Here is an 18,359-nt window from a genome sequence, read left to right as displayed (position 1 = left end):
CCAGCGAAGGGCAACAAAAATGATTAGGGGTCTGGAACACATGACTTATGAGGAGAGCCTGAGGGAACTGGGATTGTTTAGTCTGCAGAAGAGAAGACTGAGGCGGGATTTGATAGCTGCTTTCAGCTACCTGAGAGGTGGTTCCAAAGAGGATGGTTCTACACTATTCTCAGTGGTAGAAGAGGACAGGACAAGGAGTAATGGTCTCAAGTTGCAGTGGGGGAGGTTTAGGTTGGATATTAGGAAAAACGTTTTCACTAGGAGGGTGGTGAAACACTGGAATGCGTTACCTAGGGAGGTGGTAGAATCTCCTTCCTTAGAGGTTTTTAAGGTCAGGCTTGACAAACCCTTGGCTGGGATGATTTGATTGGGGATTGGTCCTGCTTTGAGCAGGAGGTTGGACTAGATGACCTCCTGAGGTCCCTTCCAACCCTGATATTCTACGATTCTATTCTATGATTCTATGATTCTAATCCCCGTCCACCAGCTTCTCCTTGTGCCACCCATGCTTATCACCCCCCCAGGCCCCTCCTCAGCCCTCTGTCCTCCAGCTGGTCGCATCGGCTGGCTGCCTGTGGAGGGGGGCCCATCCCTGGGCATCAGTTGCTAGGTCCAGGCAGTTGTCTTCTGGGCCTCTCCATGACACAGTCAGACCTGGGTCTCTGCAAAGAGAAAATGCCCCTCCCCCGCAGCTAACCATGCAGCACATGGGGAAAGTGAGGCACGCCCTGTGTTCATCCAAAATATGAAAAATTCCCACTCCATCACTTCAGGATCTATCTATACACAGGGACATAACCCAGGGAATTATAGACCAGTCAGCTTAATCTGAGCTCCTGCCCCATTCATACTGAGGCTGGCTGTGTTCATCATCTGATAGCTGCTTACGTTTGACCATAAGAACGGTCACACTGGGTCTGACCAAAGGTCCATCTAGCCCAGTATCCTGTCTTCCGAAAATGGCTAGTGCCGGGTGCCCCAGAGGAAATGAACAGAACAGAGAATCATCAAGTTATCCATCCCCTGTCATCCAGTCCGAGCTTCTGGCCATCAGAGGCTAGGGACACCATCCCTGTCCATTCTGGCTAATAGCCATTGATGGACCTATCCTCCATTAACTTATCTAGTTCTTTTTTGAACCCTGTTATAGTCTTGGCCTTCACAACATCCTCTGGCAAGGAGTTCCACAGATTGACAGTGTGTTTTGTGAAAAAATACTTTCTTTTGTTTGTTTTAAACCTGCTGCCTGTTAATTTCATTTGATGACCCCTAATTCTTGTGTTATGAGAAGGAGTAAACAACACTTCCTTATTTACTTTCTCCACCCAGTCATGATTTTATAGACCTCGACCATATCCCCGCTTAGTCACCTCTTTTCCAAACTGAAAAGTCCCAGTCTTATTAATCTCTCCTCATATGGAAGCTGTTCCACGCCCCTCATCATTAATGTTGCCTTTTTCTGAACCTTTTCCAATTCCAACATATCTTTTTTGAGATGGGGAAACCAAACCTGCGCGCAGTATTCAAGATGTGGGCATACCATGGATCTATCTAGAGGCAATACGATATTTTCTCTCATCTTATCTCTCCCTTTCCTAATGATTCCCAGCATTCTGTTTGCTTTTTTGACTGCCACTGCCCATTGACTGGATGAAGTGAAAACTGAAACAAAACAGGTATTTAGCACTTCAGCCCTTGCTGTGTTTTCTGTTATTCTCTTTCCCTCCTCACTGAGTAACAGGCCTACCCTGTGCTTGGTCTTCCTCTTGCTTCTCATGTGTCTGTAAGACGTTTTCTTGTTACCCTCTATGTCCCTGGCTCATTTAATCTCATTTTGTGCCTTGTGTGACAAAGTGGGAATGTTCTTTATGTCTTCTCTGAACACAGTGTGTGCCTCAGTTTCCCCATGTGTTACTCAAGTACCAAGGTGGTGGGACAGGGTGTGTTATCATTGCAGAGACCCCTAAAGGGCAGGTGTGGCTGCTGACGGGCTGCAGAGAACGGCCGACACTCAGCAGCCTGGCAACTGCTGGCCAGGCGCCCTCCTCTGCAAGGAGCAACCGGGGGTGTTGGTGCAGCTGGGGTGACCTGCTGGACCGGGGAAAGGGACAAAGGACGGAGGACGGCAATGGACATGATGGGGGCCGGGCAGCTGGAAGCGAGTCATTCTCCTGGTTGGGGACTCAGGGGCGAGGGCCCAGGGCTCTGCCCCCCACCAGATGGACTTTGCTGAGGGTCCCTGATCCCGGTGCTACCAAGCTCTGTTCTACGCTGGGTTCCTGACGATAATAACCCGTCTGTGTCACATGTGGGCTGGGAGTCACGGCTGGCTGCGGCATGGGGGGCAGGGCCCTTTGGGGGTGAGGCTCCCCAGGGGTCCTGCCCAGGGGGACTCGCTGCGGGGAGCTCATGGGGTGACCAGGGGGCTGAACGCTCTGAGGCCAGACCCAGGAGGCCCCGAAGCGGAGCAGGGTCCTTGCCCTGGGACAGGTGCCCTGAGGGCAGACACTGCCCCAGAGTCCTGCCTGGTGTCACTCAGAGCAGGGTCAGCGCCCCCAGCCTGGGCGCCCAGGACAGCCTGGCCTGTCTCACTTTGTCCTCACTTGCTTGCATTGGTTTTTTACATTCATCTTTCGTGAGCTGACGCTGGGAAGACCCTGGCCATTTCTGGGAAGGCTGAGGAGGCCAATGAGGTCTGTGCCCCCTGCAGGACTCTCTCCTTGCTGTGGGTGCCACCCCTAGGCAAGCCCCCTACTCTCAATGGCCCCCGGTCCCCACAACCTCCCGGCCCTCGCGCTCACCCACGCGGAAGATGAGCTCGTCCTCGATGGGATTCTCCTTCTTCTTGCCGGTGCCGTACATGCTGGAGGGGCGCCGCACGGCCTTCTGCCGGATGTGCCCGCTGCTGGGGGACTTGACACGGCGCTTGACGTCGTCGGGCGAGGGGGGCACGTCGCAGGCCTTGAGGGCCTTGGTGCGGAAGGGGCTGCCCTTGATGGGCTGCCCATAGAGCAGGATGGAGAGCAGGAAGTCGCCCTCCTGCCGCGGCGTGTACACCAGCTCGTAGGTGCCGTTCTTGTTGTCCAGCACCTCGGCCTCGGCCCGGCTGCCGTCGGGCGCCGTCACCTGGGCCTGCAGGCTGGCGCTGCCGCTGCGCACCAGCTCCCCGGCCTTGTCCTTGGTGGTGATGGTGAGGGAGGAGGCCTGCCCCACCACTGCGTGCCGCAGCCCCTCGCCCGTGGCCACCGTCTTGTGGGCGATGGCGCTGGTGGTGATGAGCACGCCCAGGTTGAGGATGGACTTGCGGACGCCGTCCGTCTCCACCACGTAGTCCAGCTGGTCGTTCTCCTGCGGCTGCTCGGGGAACTCCTGGCTGGCCAGTGCGCTGAGCCGCTCGCTCATCTGCTTCTTCACCAGCAACACCTCGGTCTCCGTGCCGTGGTGCAGCGCCTGCTCCGTGAAGGCGCAGCTGCTCAGGATGTTCTCCTGGCCCTGCCGCAGGGCGTCCAGCTGGGCCTGCAGCACCTGGGGAAGGGGCACATCAGCCAGCGGGGCATGGGAGGGGCAGCAGGGGAGGGGCTGGGGGGCAGGATCAGCCAGCAGGGCACAGATGGGGCTGGGGGGCAGGGACGGGGCGCGGCTCAGGGGCAGGGGCAGCGGGGGGCAGGGGCAGCTTGAGGGCAGAAGCGGGGCAGCCAGCGGGGCATGGATGGGGCTGGGCTGGGGCTGGGTCAGCTGAGGGGCAGGGGGCGGGGTGGGGCTGGGGGCAGGGGCAGCCATCGGGGCACGGCCAAGGCAGAGCCAGGTGGATACCCAGCGACAAACTGCTCAGAGGGACAATGCCGCTCCTCCGGGGCACTTCCTTTTACTCGCCTCCCAAGTCGCTCTGCATGGCAGGGTCTATGGGGTGTATCTGCAGGGGGTGCTGGGGTAGAGCTATGGGGGTTCTGGGTGGGGCAGGCAGGGCTATGGGGGCTGTGACAGAGTGGGAATTTTTTGTAATATTTAGATAAATCCGGTTCCCCTGTGTGCGTGGCTCACTAGGTGGTTGGCAGAGACCCAGAGATCGGCTGTGACAGCGCCTGGCTGCCTGGGGCCCGGGCCATGGGGAGCCCCACAAGACAACGGCCCCTCCAACTGCCCGGACATTTGGCACCTAGCAACTAACGCCCAGGGATGGGCCCCGCTCGGCAGGGAGCCAGCCCCTGAGACCAGCCGGAGAGCAAAGGGTGGAGGAGGGGCCGGGGAGAGGGGTTGGGAAGTGGGGGGCTGCCCGAAGCAGGAGACGCTCCTGGACGGGGATTACAGAGGGGCCGGGGGGCTCTGATCCGACCCGGCTGGCCCGGGCTCTAACTCCCTGCATTGGGTCCAGACCCCCAGGCACCCCTCTGCTGCTATCTGCTGGCTGAGTCACTGCAGAGTCAGGCAAGGGGGTGCCTGGCTCCCTTGGGGTACAAGTCTCCTGCCGGGGTCCCACCCAGGGGGACTCGCCGAGGGAGCTCCTGGCATGAGCTCCGAGGGTCGGTCCCTGGGGAGCAGACCCTGGCCGCAGCAGGGCACCAGGCCGGTGGAGCCGGACCAGAGGCACAGGGAAGGGCTGGGGTTACCTTCTGCTTGGCGCTGCAGGTGGCCTCCAGGTCACGCACGAGCAGCCCCTTGCGCTGCTGCAGGGCCTGCTCCAGCTCCGCGAAGGAGCCGCTGATCTCGCCCACGGCGGCGTTCTTCCGCTCGACGAGCTGCTTGCTGATCTCGGTCACCAGCCCGATGGCAGCCGTCAGCTGGGGCAGCCTGCAGGGGGGCGGGGCCGTCACCCACGGGGCAGCCCCCCCCACACCCCGGCCCCCACGGGGCAGCCCCCCCTCACAGCCATCAGCTGGGGCAGCCTGGGGGGGGGGGGCGCGGGACAGTCACCCGCGGGACAGCCCCTCCCCATAGAGCAGCCCTCCTCCCCACAGCCCCTCCCCCTAGCCCCCACCCATCAGCAGATGGGGCAGCTCCTTAGCACCATGGCCTGCAGGGCCCACCCACACCTGGGAACCTCCCCTTGGGCAGGACACCAGCTCCCCCACCCCGCCCTCTCCCCAGCCCCCCATACCGGCTCTTGATGGCGTCGAGCTGCTCCTGCAGCGAGGCCTTGTGCTGCTCCACCACGTTGCGCAGGGGCACGGTGACGTGCTCCCGGTGCTCGCCCTCCGTGCACTCGCGGCACATGGCCGTCTCACACGACTCACAGTAGAACTCCATCACCTGGGGGCGGGCAGGGGGCCGTCAGGGGCTGCCACTCCCCGCGGCTGCAGGCCCCCCAGCCCTGGCTGTCCAGGTCCCGGGGGCGGGGCGGGGCGGGGAGGAGGCTGGCACCAGGCCAGAAAGCCCCCCTCGCTCTGTCACTCTGCTCCCGGAGAAGTGGGGTCACCCGGCTCCCTCCCCCTCAGGGGCTCCTGCCCAGGCCCCCTCCCCCAAGCCAGGCTGGCACCCAGCTCCCTGAAAAGTGGGGGCACCCTGGCCTGGCCCTTTCTCCCAGGGGCACCCACCTCCCCAGGAAGCAGGGTCACCCCACCCCTCCCCCCAGAGGTCCCTACCCCCGGCCAGGGGCCCCCACCTCCCCAGGACGCGGGGTCACCCCGCCCCCTCCCGGCTAGGGGCCCCCACCTCCCCAGGACGCGGGGTCACCCCGCCCCTCCCCCGGCCAGGGGCCCCCACCTTGCCCTCGTGGTTGGGGCAGGAGAGCGGCTGGCCGGTGATGGCGCTGACGGGGTCCAGCGTGGCGGCGTCCGGGCGGCTGCTGCCCTCGGGGGTGCGCTGCAGCACCTCCATGAGGTTGGTGATGAAGAAGTTGCTCTGGAGCGCGGCCACGCCCTGCTCCGGCAGGATGGAGGTCTGGCGGCACACGGGGCAAGACAGGGTGAGGCTCTGGGGCGGGATATAGTTCTGGAGACACCTGGGACAGAGCGGGCAAAACAAGAGGGTCAGGACTTCTAGTGCGGCGGGGAGGCGCGGGCCAGGCTGAGGGCGCCCGGCTGGGCCAGCACCGGGGCAAGTGGAGCCTATGAGGGTGGATCGGACAGACAGGGGAAGGGATCCGGGCAGGGGGAGATGGACGGACGGGGGCAGAGAGGGAGGGAGAGACAAACAGTCGGACAGGGAGGGAGGAGATCCGGACAAACGAGTGCACGCCAGGCAGCGGGGTGATCCCAGAGACGAGCCGGCCATGAGCCCTGTGAATGGGGGGGGACAGACGGACGGACAGGTGAGTAGGTGCGGGACAGTGGGGAGCTGGGGGGGAAGATGAGGCAGAGGGAGATAAGTGACATCACTCCAGGGGTCTGCGGAGGGTCACGCCCTGAGACACCCAAAATGAAGCTCCCCCCAGGCAGCTCTGATGGAAGGGGGGGCACCTGTCCCCTTCAAAATTCTCTCCCATCGCCCCTGGGCCAGCCCGGCCTGGTCGCTCTCCCCGGGCAGGAATCTCTCCAGCCACTGAGAGTTCCCAGAGCCCATCTCTGCCCCCACCTCTCTTCCACACCGGGGGTGGATCCAGCGCAGTGCCCGGGAGGTCAGGGGGAATGGACCCAGTGCAGCGCCCGGGGGAGGGAGAGCAATACAGCGGTGCACAGACAATCCAGGAAGTTTTTGGAAAGCGTAGGGGACAATTTCCTGGTGCAAGTGCTGGGGGAACCAACTAGGGGCAGAGCTCTTCTTGACCTGCTGCTCACAAACCGGGAAAATTAGTAGGGGAAGCTAAAGTGGATGGGAACCTGGGAGGCAGTGACCATGAGATGGTCAAGTTCAGGATCCTGACACAGGGAAGAAAGGTAAGCACCAGGATACGGACCCTGGACTTCAGGAAAGCAGACTTCGACTCCCTCAGGGAACTGATGGGTAGGATCCCCTGGGGGAATAACATGAGGGGCAAAGGAGTCCAGGAGAGCTGGCTGTGTTTCAAAGAATCCCTATTGAGGTTACAGGGACAAACCATCCCGATGTGGCAAAAGAATAGTAAATATGGCAGGCGACCAGCTTGGCTTAACAGTGAAATCCTTGCTGACGTTAAACACAAAAAAAAAGCTTACGTGAAGTGGAAGACTGGACAAATGACCAGGGATGAGTATAAAAATATTGCTCGGGCATGCAGGAGTGAAATCAGGAAGGCCAAATCACACCTGGAGTTGCAGCTAGCAAGAGATGTTAGGAGTAACAAGAAGGGTTTCTTCAGGTATGTTAGCATCAAGGAAAGTGTGGGCCCCTTACTCAATGAGGGAGGCAACCTAGTGACGGAGGATGTGGAAAAAGCTAATATACTCAATGCTTTTTTTGCCTCTGTCTTCACGAACAAGGTCAGCTCCCAGACTACTGCATTGGGCAGCACAGCATGGGGAGGAGGTGGCCAGCCCTCTGTGGAGAAAGAAGTGGTTCAGGACTATTTAGAAAAGCTGGACGTGCACAAGTCCATGGGGCCAGATGCGCTGCATCCGAGAGTGCTAAAGGAGTTGGCGGATGCGATTGCAGAGCCATTGGCCATTACCTTTGAAAACTCATGGAGATCGGGGGAAGTCCCAGACGACTGGAAAAAGGCTAATGTAGTGCCCATCTTTAAAAAAGGGAAGAAGGAGGATCCTGGGAACTACAGGCCAGTCAGCATCACCTCAGTCCCTGGAAAAATCATGGAGCAGGTCCTCAAGGAATCAATTCTGAAGCACTTAGAAGAGAGGAAAGTGACCAGGAAGAGTCAGCATGGATTCACCAAGGACAAGTCATGCCTGACTAATCTAATTGCCTTCTATGACGAGATAACTGGCTCTGTGGATGAGGGGAAAGCAGTGGACGTGTTGTTCCTTGACTTTAGCAAAGCTTTTGACACAGTCTCCCACAGTATTCTTGCCAGCAAGTTAAAGAAGTATGGGCTGGATGAATGGACTGTAAGGTGGATAGAAAGCTGGCTAGATTGTCGGGCTCAACGGGTAGTGATCAATGGCTCTATGTCTAGTTGGCAGCCGGTATCAAGTGGAGTGCCCCAAGGGTCGGTCCTGGAGCCGGTTTTGTTCAATATCTTCATTAATGATCTGGAGGATGGTGTGAATTGCACCCGCAGCAAGTTTGCAGATGACACTAAACTGGGATGAGAGGTAGATACGCTGGAGGGTAGGGATAGGATACAAAGGGACCTTGACAAATTAGAGGACTGGCCAAAAGAAATTTGATGAGGTTCAACAAGGACAAGTGCAGAGTCCTGCACTTAGGATGGAAGAATCCAATGCACCGCTACAGACTAGGGACCGAATGGCTCAGCAGCAGTTCTGCAGAAAAGGACCTAGGGGTTACCGTGGACGAGAAGCTGGATATGAGTCAACAGTGTGCCCTTGTTGCCAAGAAGGCCAATGGCATTTTGGGATGTATAAGTAGGGGCATTGCCAGCAGATTGAGGGACGTGATCGTTCCCCTCTATTCCACATTGGTGAGGCCTCATCTGGAGTACTGTGTCCAGTTTTGGGCCCCACACTACAAGAAGGATGTGGAAAAATTGGAAAAAGTCCAGCGGAGGGCAACAAAAATGATTAGGGGACTGGAACACATGACTTATGAGGAGAGGCTGAGGGAACTGGGATTGTTTAGTCTGCAGAAGAAAAGAATGAGGGGGGATTTGACAGCTGCTTTCAACTACCTGAAAGGGGGTTCCAAAGAGGATGGCTCTAGACTGTTCTCAGTGATAGCAGATGACAGAACAAGGAGTAATGGTCTCAAGTTGCAGTGGGGAGGTTTAGGTTGGATATTAGGAAAAACTTTTTCACTAGGAGGGTTGTGAAGCACTGGAATGCGTTACCTAGGGAGGTGGTGGAATCTCCATCCTTAGAGGTTTTTAAGGTCAGGCTTGACAAAGCCCTGGCTGGGATGATTTAGTTGGGGATTGGTCCTGCTTTGAGCAGGGGGTGGGACTAGATGACCTCCTGAGGTCCCTTCCAACCCTGATATTCTATGACCCAGCGTGGCCCCGGGGGGGCAGGGTCAGGGGGAGCAGACCCAGTGCAGTGCCTGGAGCTTACCTACCGGCACTAGGGGGCGCTGCCCAGAGCCTCGGGAAGGAACATCCCACCCACATACCAGCGCTCGGGGGCTCTGCCCAGAGGTTCAGGAAGGAACGTACCACCCCGACACCAGCACTGGGGGGGTGGTGCCCAGAGCCCCGGGAAGGAACATACCACCCAGACACCAGCACTGCGGGGCTGGGTGATAAAGAAAAGGAAGTGGAATTTAGGAGCATCTGTTCGATCTAGTTGTGATTGCTGTAAGCTGGTGGGATGATTCGCACAATTGCAGTGTTAGAGTCACTGGTTATAAGCCATTGAGGAAGGGGTGAGTGTGCAAAAGAGGAAGGGGAGGGACTCTGTCAAAAATGGCATCACCTGTGTGCAAGTCACCGCTACGGCAGAAGACACATGATCCTGTTGAATGCGTGTAGATCAGTGTCCTAGGCGAAAAAGGCCCAGGTGGGGTGTTGGTACGTGTCTGTTCCAGACTCCCAATGACCCTCTGGATGCGCCTGGCTGCAGCGTGTAGGGAAAAGCACTGCATGCCACCGAACCTGAGTGATGCGTGCTGGAGCATCCCACTACCAGTCCTAACAGCCCTTTGGGATTCCTCAGCATTACAGCCGAGAACTTCCTAGCTCCAACAGCGCAGCACCGGCACGGGGTCATGGGGAGCGGTTCTGTATTAGACCCTGGCCTAACAGACAATGAAGAACTGATCACAGAACTCAAAGTTAATGGTAGCTTAGGTACAAGTGGTCATGACTTGCTCCCATTTATAATGTGTAACAGAATGAAGTCCATGGTGCTCTAATAGGGCCAGTTCACAAGGCTGAGAACAAAGCGACAGGTGGATGCCAGGGGCCCAGTTTGCCCAGGAAAGAGACAAAGGATGGAGGGGGGCAGCTGGAGGTGACTGAGGCTGGGCTGCAGGAGGCAAGTCAGTCTGAGGTTGGGGGACTGAAGAGGGGGAGCCCGGGGCTCTGCTCCCCCCCCCCCCCCGCCACACCGCTCCCAGGGCTTTGCCCTGGTGACAGGTGCCCTGACGGGAGATGTCGCACCAGAGTCCTGCCTGGCTTCATCCAGAGCCCCGAGCCTCTGCTCTTGTGACAGTTTAACAGGGTCTATTTTCCATAAACCCATGCTGATTTGCATTAATTACATTTCCCTCCTTTAGTTCTTTATGAATCAAGTGCTGTATCAGCCACTCCATTATCTTGCCCTGCATTGATGTCAGGCTGACAGACCTGTAATTACCTGTGTCAGCCCCTTTACCCTTTAAAAAAATTGGCACATTAGTTTCTTCCAGTCTTCTCGAACTTGTCAAAAATCAACATAACAGTCCAGCAAGCTCCTCATCCAGCTCTTTTAAAACTCTTGGGTGCAAGTTACATGGATCTGATGATTTTAAAATAGTAGCTGCTGTTTAACATCCTCCAGAGGCACTAGTGGGTGGAAAGAGTGTTAGCATCACCATATGACCATGACCAAGTCACCTTCACCTTCTCTTTGTTCCGCTACCCAGACTGAGCTCCTCCAGTCTCTCACTCCGGGGAGCTCTGCAGCCCTTGAGTCGTTCCCATCACTTTTCCAAGCCTTCTTCCATTCATCACCAGCCTTCCCCAATGGGGACCCCAGAACTGACACAGGCAGCCAAGCGTGGGTCAGCCCCATGTGATAGGGCGGGTCTGAGGCCAGGCTGCTGGAAGTGAGTCAGTCTCCTGGCTGGGGACTCAGGGGCGAGGGCCCAGGGCTCTAGATCCCCCCCTCCCCATGATAACCCGTCTGTGTCACACACGGGCTGGGAGTCACAGCTGGCTGCGGAGTTGGGGGCAGGGCCCTTTGGGGATGAGGCTCCCCCAGGGGGACTCGCTGCGGGGAGCTCACAGGGTGACCAGGGAGCTGAACGCTCCAAGGTCAGACCCAGGAGGGGCCAAAGTGGAGCAGGGTCCTTGCCCTGGGACAAGCGCCCTGAGGGGAGACGCTGCCCCAGAGTCCTGGGTGAGCTTCATCCAGAGCCGTTCCAGAGCCCCGAGCCTGGGCGCCTGGGACACATGAGCCCAGAAGCGGCACTACCCCAGCTGCAGCTGCTCTGTGAATCCCACCACGCCCCTCGAGTTGGGTTTCACTACATCCCCCAGCATCGGCATGTTCCCCGCAGCTCTGCAAATACCCGAAGATTGCGCACTGCTCGCAACGCTCAGGACAACAGAGCAGAGCTGTGCGGGCTCCATGCTTCTGGGAGAGATGGGTAACAGCGACTCGTCCAGCCCAGGATCGTGGGAAAGTGAAAATAGGTGCAAAAGTTATGGGATAGAGATATTATGGGATGGAGAACATTGCATTACGGGAAGTTGACCTCTTGCTCCCAGTCACCTGTTCTGTCCCGTTTCTGTCCCCCCATGCATTGCCTAAGCTACCCGCTACGCTGGACAGTGGCGGGTTGCTCGCTGGGCCCCGCCCATTGTGCACAGCCTTGTGCACGGACACAAGCACTCCTGGTGAGTACGCAAGGAGCTGAGTGTGCAAGCACACCAGTCACGTACTACTGCAGTGGCTCTATGCCAACGAAACTGTGTCAACAAAATGTCGTAGTGCAGACACACCCTCAGAGACACGGGTATAAACATGAGCTGTCGGAGCCGAGAGGGGCAGTAAAAAGAACTGGCCAAGGCCAGCCCCACATCAGCGGTCTGTGTTTTTCCCTTCCGTCCTCTGGGCTACCCTAAGGACTCCCTAGGTGGCTAATAAACGGGACTCTCCTCTGAAAAGGTGGCTTGGTGCATTCATCCCTGAAGAGGGGACCCATCTCGGAGCAGGGTCCATTGGCTGGACTCACGGAGCAGAGCTCACCCTGGGAAGCAGCAGGCTGGAGTCCAGAGTCTGTTTCCCAGGTGGTGAGGCTGCGTGACCTGCCCTGTAGGGAGAGTGAGACCCCCTGCAGGTCTGGCACACTGAGGGACCACATCTGGGGCACAGCACGGAGCCTGCGGCCCCAGGACAGGCTGTATGTGGGACAAAGTGGGAATGTTCTTAATGTTTTCTCTGAATACTGTGGGGATGCTTCAGTTTCCCCTAGGCAGTTCTTAAGTCTCTAGGTGGGGGGGATCAGAGGGTGTGATTGCTGCAGAGCCCTAACAGGGCCAGTGGGATGGTGTCTGCACAGAGAATAGCCGACACCCTGTTTCCTGGCAACTGATGGCCTGGGCCCCTCCCCTGCAAAGGTGGCAACTGAAGGGGTTGGAGAACAAAGAGATCAGGTGGCCTCCTGACCTGGGAAAGAGAAAAAGGCCAAAGGAGGGGCAGGAGAGTTTCAGTTTGGAGCTGCTGGGGAAGGAAGGAGGCTCAGATGGGGCTCTGGGCTCCCTGCCCCCCAAGATGGACCTGACTGAGGGGTCCTCTTCTCTGTACCTCCAAGCTCTGTGTTAGACCATGTCCCTGTCGTGTAATAAACCTTCTGTGTTCCCGGCTGGCTGAGAGTCACGTCTGACTGTGGAATTAGGGTGCAGGAGCCTCTGGCTTCCCCAGGAGCCCCGCCTGCGCGGACTCGTTGCGGGAAGCGCACAGTGTGAGAAGAGGATGCTGAATGCTCCGAGGTTAGACTCAGGAAGGTCGAAGCCGTGTAAGTTTCTTGCCCTGGAGACAGTCTGCTCTCAGAGAGGAGGCTCCCCCAGAGTCCTGGCTGGCTTCGTATGGAGTAGGTCCAGAGCATCACCCGGTGACTCCGTGACAAGTGGTGGGATGTACTGCGTCCCGTGAATCCCGTTTCTTGCAGTAAGTGACTGGGGAGCAGTAAAACGAAGGGGGCTTAACGAGGACCAGGCGTGCTGAAGGCTCAGAGAGGGGCGGTTTCAGGGGGCGAAGGAGCTACGCTTAACCCCTGGGAATGTGTGACCAGCAAGAAGGACTGTTGCAGTAACAGGATCCCTCTGGGGACTGCGGCAAGCAGTCTCAGGGGTGGAGGAATCTGCAGCTCAACCCTGGGAAAGAGGTGGTGACCTCGAGAAGGGCTGGCACACTAGGGATTCCTCCTGGAAACCGTGGGGAGCTGAGAGCACACAGGCCTGTGAGTCCACAACAACTTGGGAACAGTGGAGTGATGGCCTATCACCACAGAATCACAGAATATCAGGGTTGGAAGCGACCTCAGGAGGTCATCTAGTCCAACCCTGTGCTCAAAGCAGGACCAATCCCCAATTTATGCCCCAGATCCCTAAATGGCCCCCTCAAGGATTGAACTCACAACCCTGGGTTTAGCAGGCCAATGCTCCAACCATTGAGCTATCCCTCCCCCCACGATAATAACCCTGTGCAGAAAGAGAGGGTTGCGCAGTGGAAAGTTCACCAAAGCACAGTTCATCGTGCAGCTGGAGGAGGATGACCGCTCTAAGGAACAGAGTCCTGACCCCAAATGGGGCGATAGCAGGATCTGGAAGCAGCTGGAGTGGTAGCCAGGCATCCCCAAGACTCCTGTCCCCGACCAGACGGGGGTCTTCACGATCGGGTTCCCCTCAACGGATTGGAGACGGATGGGATTGGAGCTGACTCCGAGGACTATGAGAGACAGCGAGAGCCCAAGAAAGAGCTGCAGGAGAAGCAGCAGCAGCATGAACTGGCGATGGTGGAGCGGAGAGGCCTCGGGGACCTCCCAGGGGTGAGTTGGGATAGACCCCGGGGTGCCAGTTCCGCAGGGAACCTCGAGAATAAATTGCTGCCCCTGGTTAAGGAGGGGGGGATGTGGATGCCACCTCACTGCCTTTGAGCAGGCTGGCGATTTGAACCAGGGGACCCTGTGGAACAGCCCTTGTGTCTAGCTCCCTTGCTGGGTCCCAAGGCCATAGACACCATCAGCCCGATGAGTGGGGAGGTGGACAGGCTCCCGGCCCCAGCCTATGTGTCTGTGTGGAGTTTCCTGGGTCAGGCCCCTCAGACCCCCAGTGGGAGCGGAAGGTGATGGTCAATGGGGAGACATTCCTGGGGTGGTGAGACCCTGGGACAGAGAGAACTGTTGTCAGGCCCTGGGTGGTGCAGCCTCAGATGCTGAGGGGCTGTGTGAGCTGGGCGAGAGTCACAGGGATGAAGCCCCTCGCCCTGCCTATGGCCCAGATCCCTGTGCAGACCCAGGAGGGGTGGGGCTGGCTGGTCGTTGGGCTTCTCCAGGATATCAGCTGTGAGGTCCTGTTGGGGGGTGACTGTGTCTCTTTGGGACAGGATCCACGTCCTGTTCCTGTAACGGCCGAGGGTTTGAATTTGAATCCAGGGAACCAATCGGCGGAGAGGGAAATGGTCAGTGAAAATGCAGATGACCTGGCTGGCAGTGGGGAGGAGCTGCTAGGCTTAGGATACCTGCCTACCTGTAACCAGCCCCCTGGGACTGGGTGGGACACAGAAATGCTCCCTGCCCCCCTGCAAACCGGAGAGGGGGCTCATGCTGGCTCTGATGCTGTAAGAAGAGCAGAGAGCTCGCTGCCTGCCCCCACTGGGACAGCAAGGGCAGTGCTGAGCAAGGGGGGAGCTGAGATCCCAGCTGAGGGGGGGGACCCACAGGCAGGGCAGTTCGGCTGCCAACCAAGTTTAGCTGGTCCAGAGATGCTGCTGGGAAGTGATCCCACGGCAGGGAGGGAGCGACCAGGGACAAGGCTCAGCAGGGCTGTGACCCCAGGCCCAGCCCGCGAGAGGGAGCAGGTCCCACTCCCGTCCCCAGCACCTGAATTTCAGACTGAGCTGCGGAAGGATCCCTCCTAGGAGGAGCTGAGGGGATTTGCTGGCCACAGGCTGCAAACCCCCGTGGGGAAGGCTGCAGGGACAGATTCCTGTGGGAGAAGGAATTCCTGTACCGGGAGGGGGCTCCCCCAGGGGAAGTAGAACCGTGGGGGATCAGGCCCCTGGGGTTGATGCTGAGGACTTTTACAAATCAGCATCCGCAGGACGGGGACAAGGACCTGCCCCACCTGCCGTATGAGGAAGTGCCCCAGGAATCCACCAGGTTCTTCCCTTTCGAGCTGCTCTATGGGAGGAGAGTGAGGGGACCCTGGACCTGGTAAGGGCCGATTCGGAGGAGAAGGGGGAAGACCCCCGGGGGGATCTCTTCCCTGAGGTGGGGGCCAATCCTCCCATCAGGTGTCCCCTGTTCAGAGTCCCTGGGAAAACAGCCCAGAGCCTGGAGAGAGAGGTCAAGGATAGGCTGGCTTTAGGAGTGATCCAGCCATTCAATAGCCCATCTCAGCCCCAGCTGGTGGGGGGTCCCCCCCATAGCGTTAGCTGGCTAGAACAAAAGGCCTCGGGGCACAGTGCAGCTTGGCCAGCGTGCCAGAAGCTCTGGTGCTGAATCAGGGCACCCCACTCCCACCCACACTGGGACACGGCACTGGGTCACAGGCAGATCCACCTCTGCAGCCCCACCCCCCACTGGGAGACGGTGCTGGGCCACAGACAGGCCCGGCCCTGCTGCCCACATCCCCCCCCAGGGACACGGCACTGGGTCACAGGCAGGTGTGGGGCTGCAGCCCCCCCACTCCCACCGGGACACAGTGCTGGGTCACAGGCAGGTGAGGCCCTGAAGGCCCCCCCCATCTCACCACTCACAGAAGGGGTGCAGGCAGAGGGGTAGCCCTGGGGGGGGGATGGAGGGGGTCTGGGGGGGCGCTCACCGTTAACAGAAGGGTTGCGGGCAGAGGGGGAGCCCGGGGGGGGGTGGAGGGGGCCTGGGGGGGATGGAGGGGGCTTGGGGGGCGCTCACCGCTCAGAGAAGGGGTGGAGGCAGAGGGGTAGCCCTGGGGGGGATGGAGGGGCCTGGGGGGGCGCTCACCGCTCGCAGAAGGAGTACAGGCAGAGGGGTAGCCCTGGCAGGGTGGAGGGGCCTGGGGGGGCGCTCACCACTCGCAGAAGGGTTGCAGGCAGAGGGGGAGCGCTGGGGGGGTGGAGGGGGTCTGGGGGGGGGCTCACCGCTCGCAGAAGGAGTGCAGGCAGAGGGGTAGCCCTGGGGGGGGGGGGGGTGGAGGGGCGTTCACCGCTCACAGAAGGAGTGCAGGCAGAGGGGTGGCCCTGGCAGGGTGGAGGGGGCTGGGGGGGCGCTCACCGCTCACAGAAGGGGTGCAGGCAGAGGGGGAGCCCTGGGGGGGTGGAGGGGCCCTGGGGGGTGGAGCAGGTCTGGGGGGGGCGCTCACCGCTCACAGAAGGGGTGCAGGCAGAGGGGGAGCCCTGGGGGGGTGGAGGGGCCCTGGGGGGGCGCTCACCGCTCACAGAAGGGGTGCAGGCAGAGGGGGAGCCCTGGGAGGGTGGAGGGGTCTGGGGGGGCGCTCACCGCTCACAGAAGGGTTGCAGGCAGAGGGGGAGCCCTGGGGGGGTGGAGGGGGTCTGGGGGGGGCGCTCACCGCTCACAGAAGGGGTGCAGGCAGAGGGGGAGCCCTGGGGGGGTGGAGGGGGTCTGGGGGGGGCGCTCACCGCTCACAGAAGGGGTGCAGGCAGAGGGGGAGCCCTGGGGGGGTGGAGGGGGTCTGGGGGGGCGCTCACCGCTCACAGAAGGGGTGCAGGCAGAGGGGGAGCCCTGGGGGGGTGGAGGGGGTCTGGGGGGGCGCTCACCGCTCACAGAAGGTGTGCAGGCAGAGGGGGGGCCCTGGGGGGGTGGAGGGGTCTGGGGGGGTGCTCACCGCTCACAGAAGGGGTGCAGGCAGAGGGGGAGCCCTGGGGGGGTGGAGGGGTCTGGGGGGGCGCTCACCGCTCACAGAAGGAGTGCAGGCAGAGGGGTAGCCCTGGGGGGGATGGAGGGGCCTGGGGGGGCGCTCACCGCTCACAGAAGGGGTGCAGGCAGAGGGGGAGCCCTGGGGGGGTGGAGGGGCCCTGGGGGGGTGGAGGGGTCTGGGGGGGCGCTCACCGCTCACAGAAGGGGTACAGGCAGAGGGGTAGCCCTGGGGGGGATGGAGGGGCCTGGGGGGGCGCTCACCGCTCACAGAAGGGGTGCAGGCAGAGGGGGAGCCCTGGGGGGGTGGAGGGGCCCTGGGGGGGTGGAGGGATCTGGGGGGGCGCTCACCGCTCACAGAAGGTGTGCAGGCAGAGGGGGAGCCCTGGGGGGGTGGAGGGGCCCTGGGGGGGTGGAGGGGTCTGGGGGGGCGCTCACCGCTCACAGAAGGTGTGCAGGCAGGGCAACACCTTGGGGTTGCGGTACCGGTCCAGGCAGATGCTGCAGACCAGGAACTGCTTGTCGATCTGCCGCACCACGGGGCTGGCGCTGGCCTCCCGCTTCGCCATGGTGACCCTCGGTCAGCGAGGCTGCGGGCCCAACTGCCACTGACCTGCAGGGGCGAGAGTGGGGGTGAGCCAGGACCGGTGCCCTCACTCAGCTCTGCCCTCAGACGCCCCCCCAGGACCTGGCATCCCGCCCAGGCAGGCACCAGGCCAGAGGCAGCTCCCTGCCCAGGGCCAGGAGCATCCAGCCACCCTGGTCCTGCTGAGGCTCTGCCCCCTGGGCACCCCGCCCCTTGTCCCAGCTCAGGGAGGGGGAGAACCCAGAAATGGCTCAGGGTGGCCAGAGCCTTATGGGGCCTGCCCATCCCTTGGAGGCCCCGCCAGCTCAGGCCACACCACTCAGTATCCAGTGTCCTCTGAGACCGTGGGCACAGCTGGCAAAGAGCAGGGGCTGCAAGAGCCGGCTAGCCCCAGCTCTGGGGCTCCTCTACACCGAGAGCCGGCAGCTCCGTCCCAGAGCCGTGGGGCGAGCAGGTGCTGGGAGCAGGGGCACTTCAGAGCCTCGCATGGGAGCACTGCTCCCCCTTCCCCCCAGCTCTGCATCCCCCCTCCCCAGAGGGCACTGCTCCCCCTTCCCCCCCAGCTCTGCATCCCCCCTCCCCAGAGAGCACTGCTCCCCCCCACCCCCCAGCCCTGCATCCCCTCCTCCCCATAGGGCACTGCTCCCCCCCTCCTCCCCAGAGAGCGCTGCTTCCCTCCACCAGCTCTGCATCCCCCCCTCCCCAGAGGGCACTGCTCCCCCCTCCCTCCAGCTCTGCATCCCCCCCTCCCCAGAGAGCGCTGCTTCCCCCCTCCCTCCAGCTCTGCATCCCCCCTCCCCAGAGAGCGCTGCTTCCCCCCTCCCTCCAGCTCTGCATCCCCCCCTCCCCAGAGAGCGCTGCTTCCCCCTCCCCCCAGCTCTGCATCCCCCCCTCCCCAGAGGGCCCTGCTCCCCCCTCCCCCCAGCTCTGCATCCCCTCCTCCCCATAGGGCCCTGCTCCCCCCTCCCCCCAGCTCTGCATCCCCTCCTCCCCATAGGGCCCTGCTCCCCCCCTCCTCCCCATAGGGCACTGCTTCCCTCCACCAGCTCTGCATCCCCCTCTCCCCAGAGAG

The 18,359-nt window shown here is 60.7% G+C and overlaps 1 protein-coding gene across 7 annotated transcripts in view; it reads right to left on the bottom strand.

The window, feature by feature from the left end:
- Positions 1-18,359, bottom strand: part of TRIM3 (tripartite motif containing 3) — a 35,952-nt gene that overhangs the window by 15,211 nt on the left and 2,382 nt on the right. For 6 of the 7 annotated variants that reach the window (XM_043525968.1, XM_037906372.2, XM_043525980.1 and 3 more), the window contains exons 2-6: positions 17,140-17,314; positions 5,701-5,938; positions 5,096-5,247; positions 4,608-4,788; positions 2,802-3,525 (exon numbers count right to left, since the gene is read on the bottom strand). In XM_043525968.1, coding sequence (XP_043381903.1) covers positions 2,802-3,525; positions 4,608-4,788; positions 5,096-5,247; positions 5,701-5,938; positions 17,140-17,270 — 1,426 coding nt within the window. In that variant the 5' untranslated portion in view covers positions 17,271-17,314. Of the gene's footprint in view, positions 1-2,801; positions 3,526-4,607; positions 4,789-5,095; positions 5,248-5,700; positions 5,939-13,368; positions 13,387-17,139; positions 17,315-18,359 lie in introns of those variants that run through there. The other variant, XM_043525983.1, reaches the window with a different exon arrangement.

The sequence above is a fragment of the Chelonia mydas genome, chromosome 1 (genome assembly GCF_015237465.2).
Source record: "Chelonia mydas isolate rCheMyd1 chromosome 1, rCheMyd1.pri.v2, whole genome shotgun sequence".
Classification (NCBI taxonomy): domain Eukaryota; kingdom Metazoa; phylum Chordata; order Testudines; family Cheloniidae; genus Chelonia; species Chelonia mydas.
Note: the sequence above shows the minus strand (reverse complement) of the source record. Positions and strands in the feature narration are given on the sequence as shown.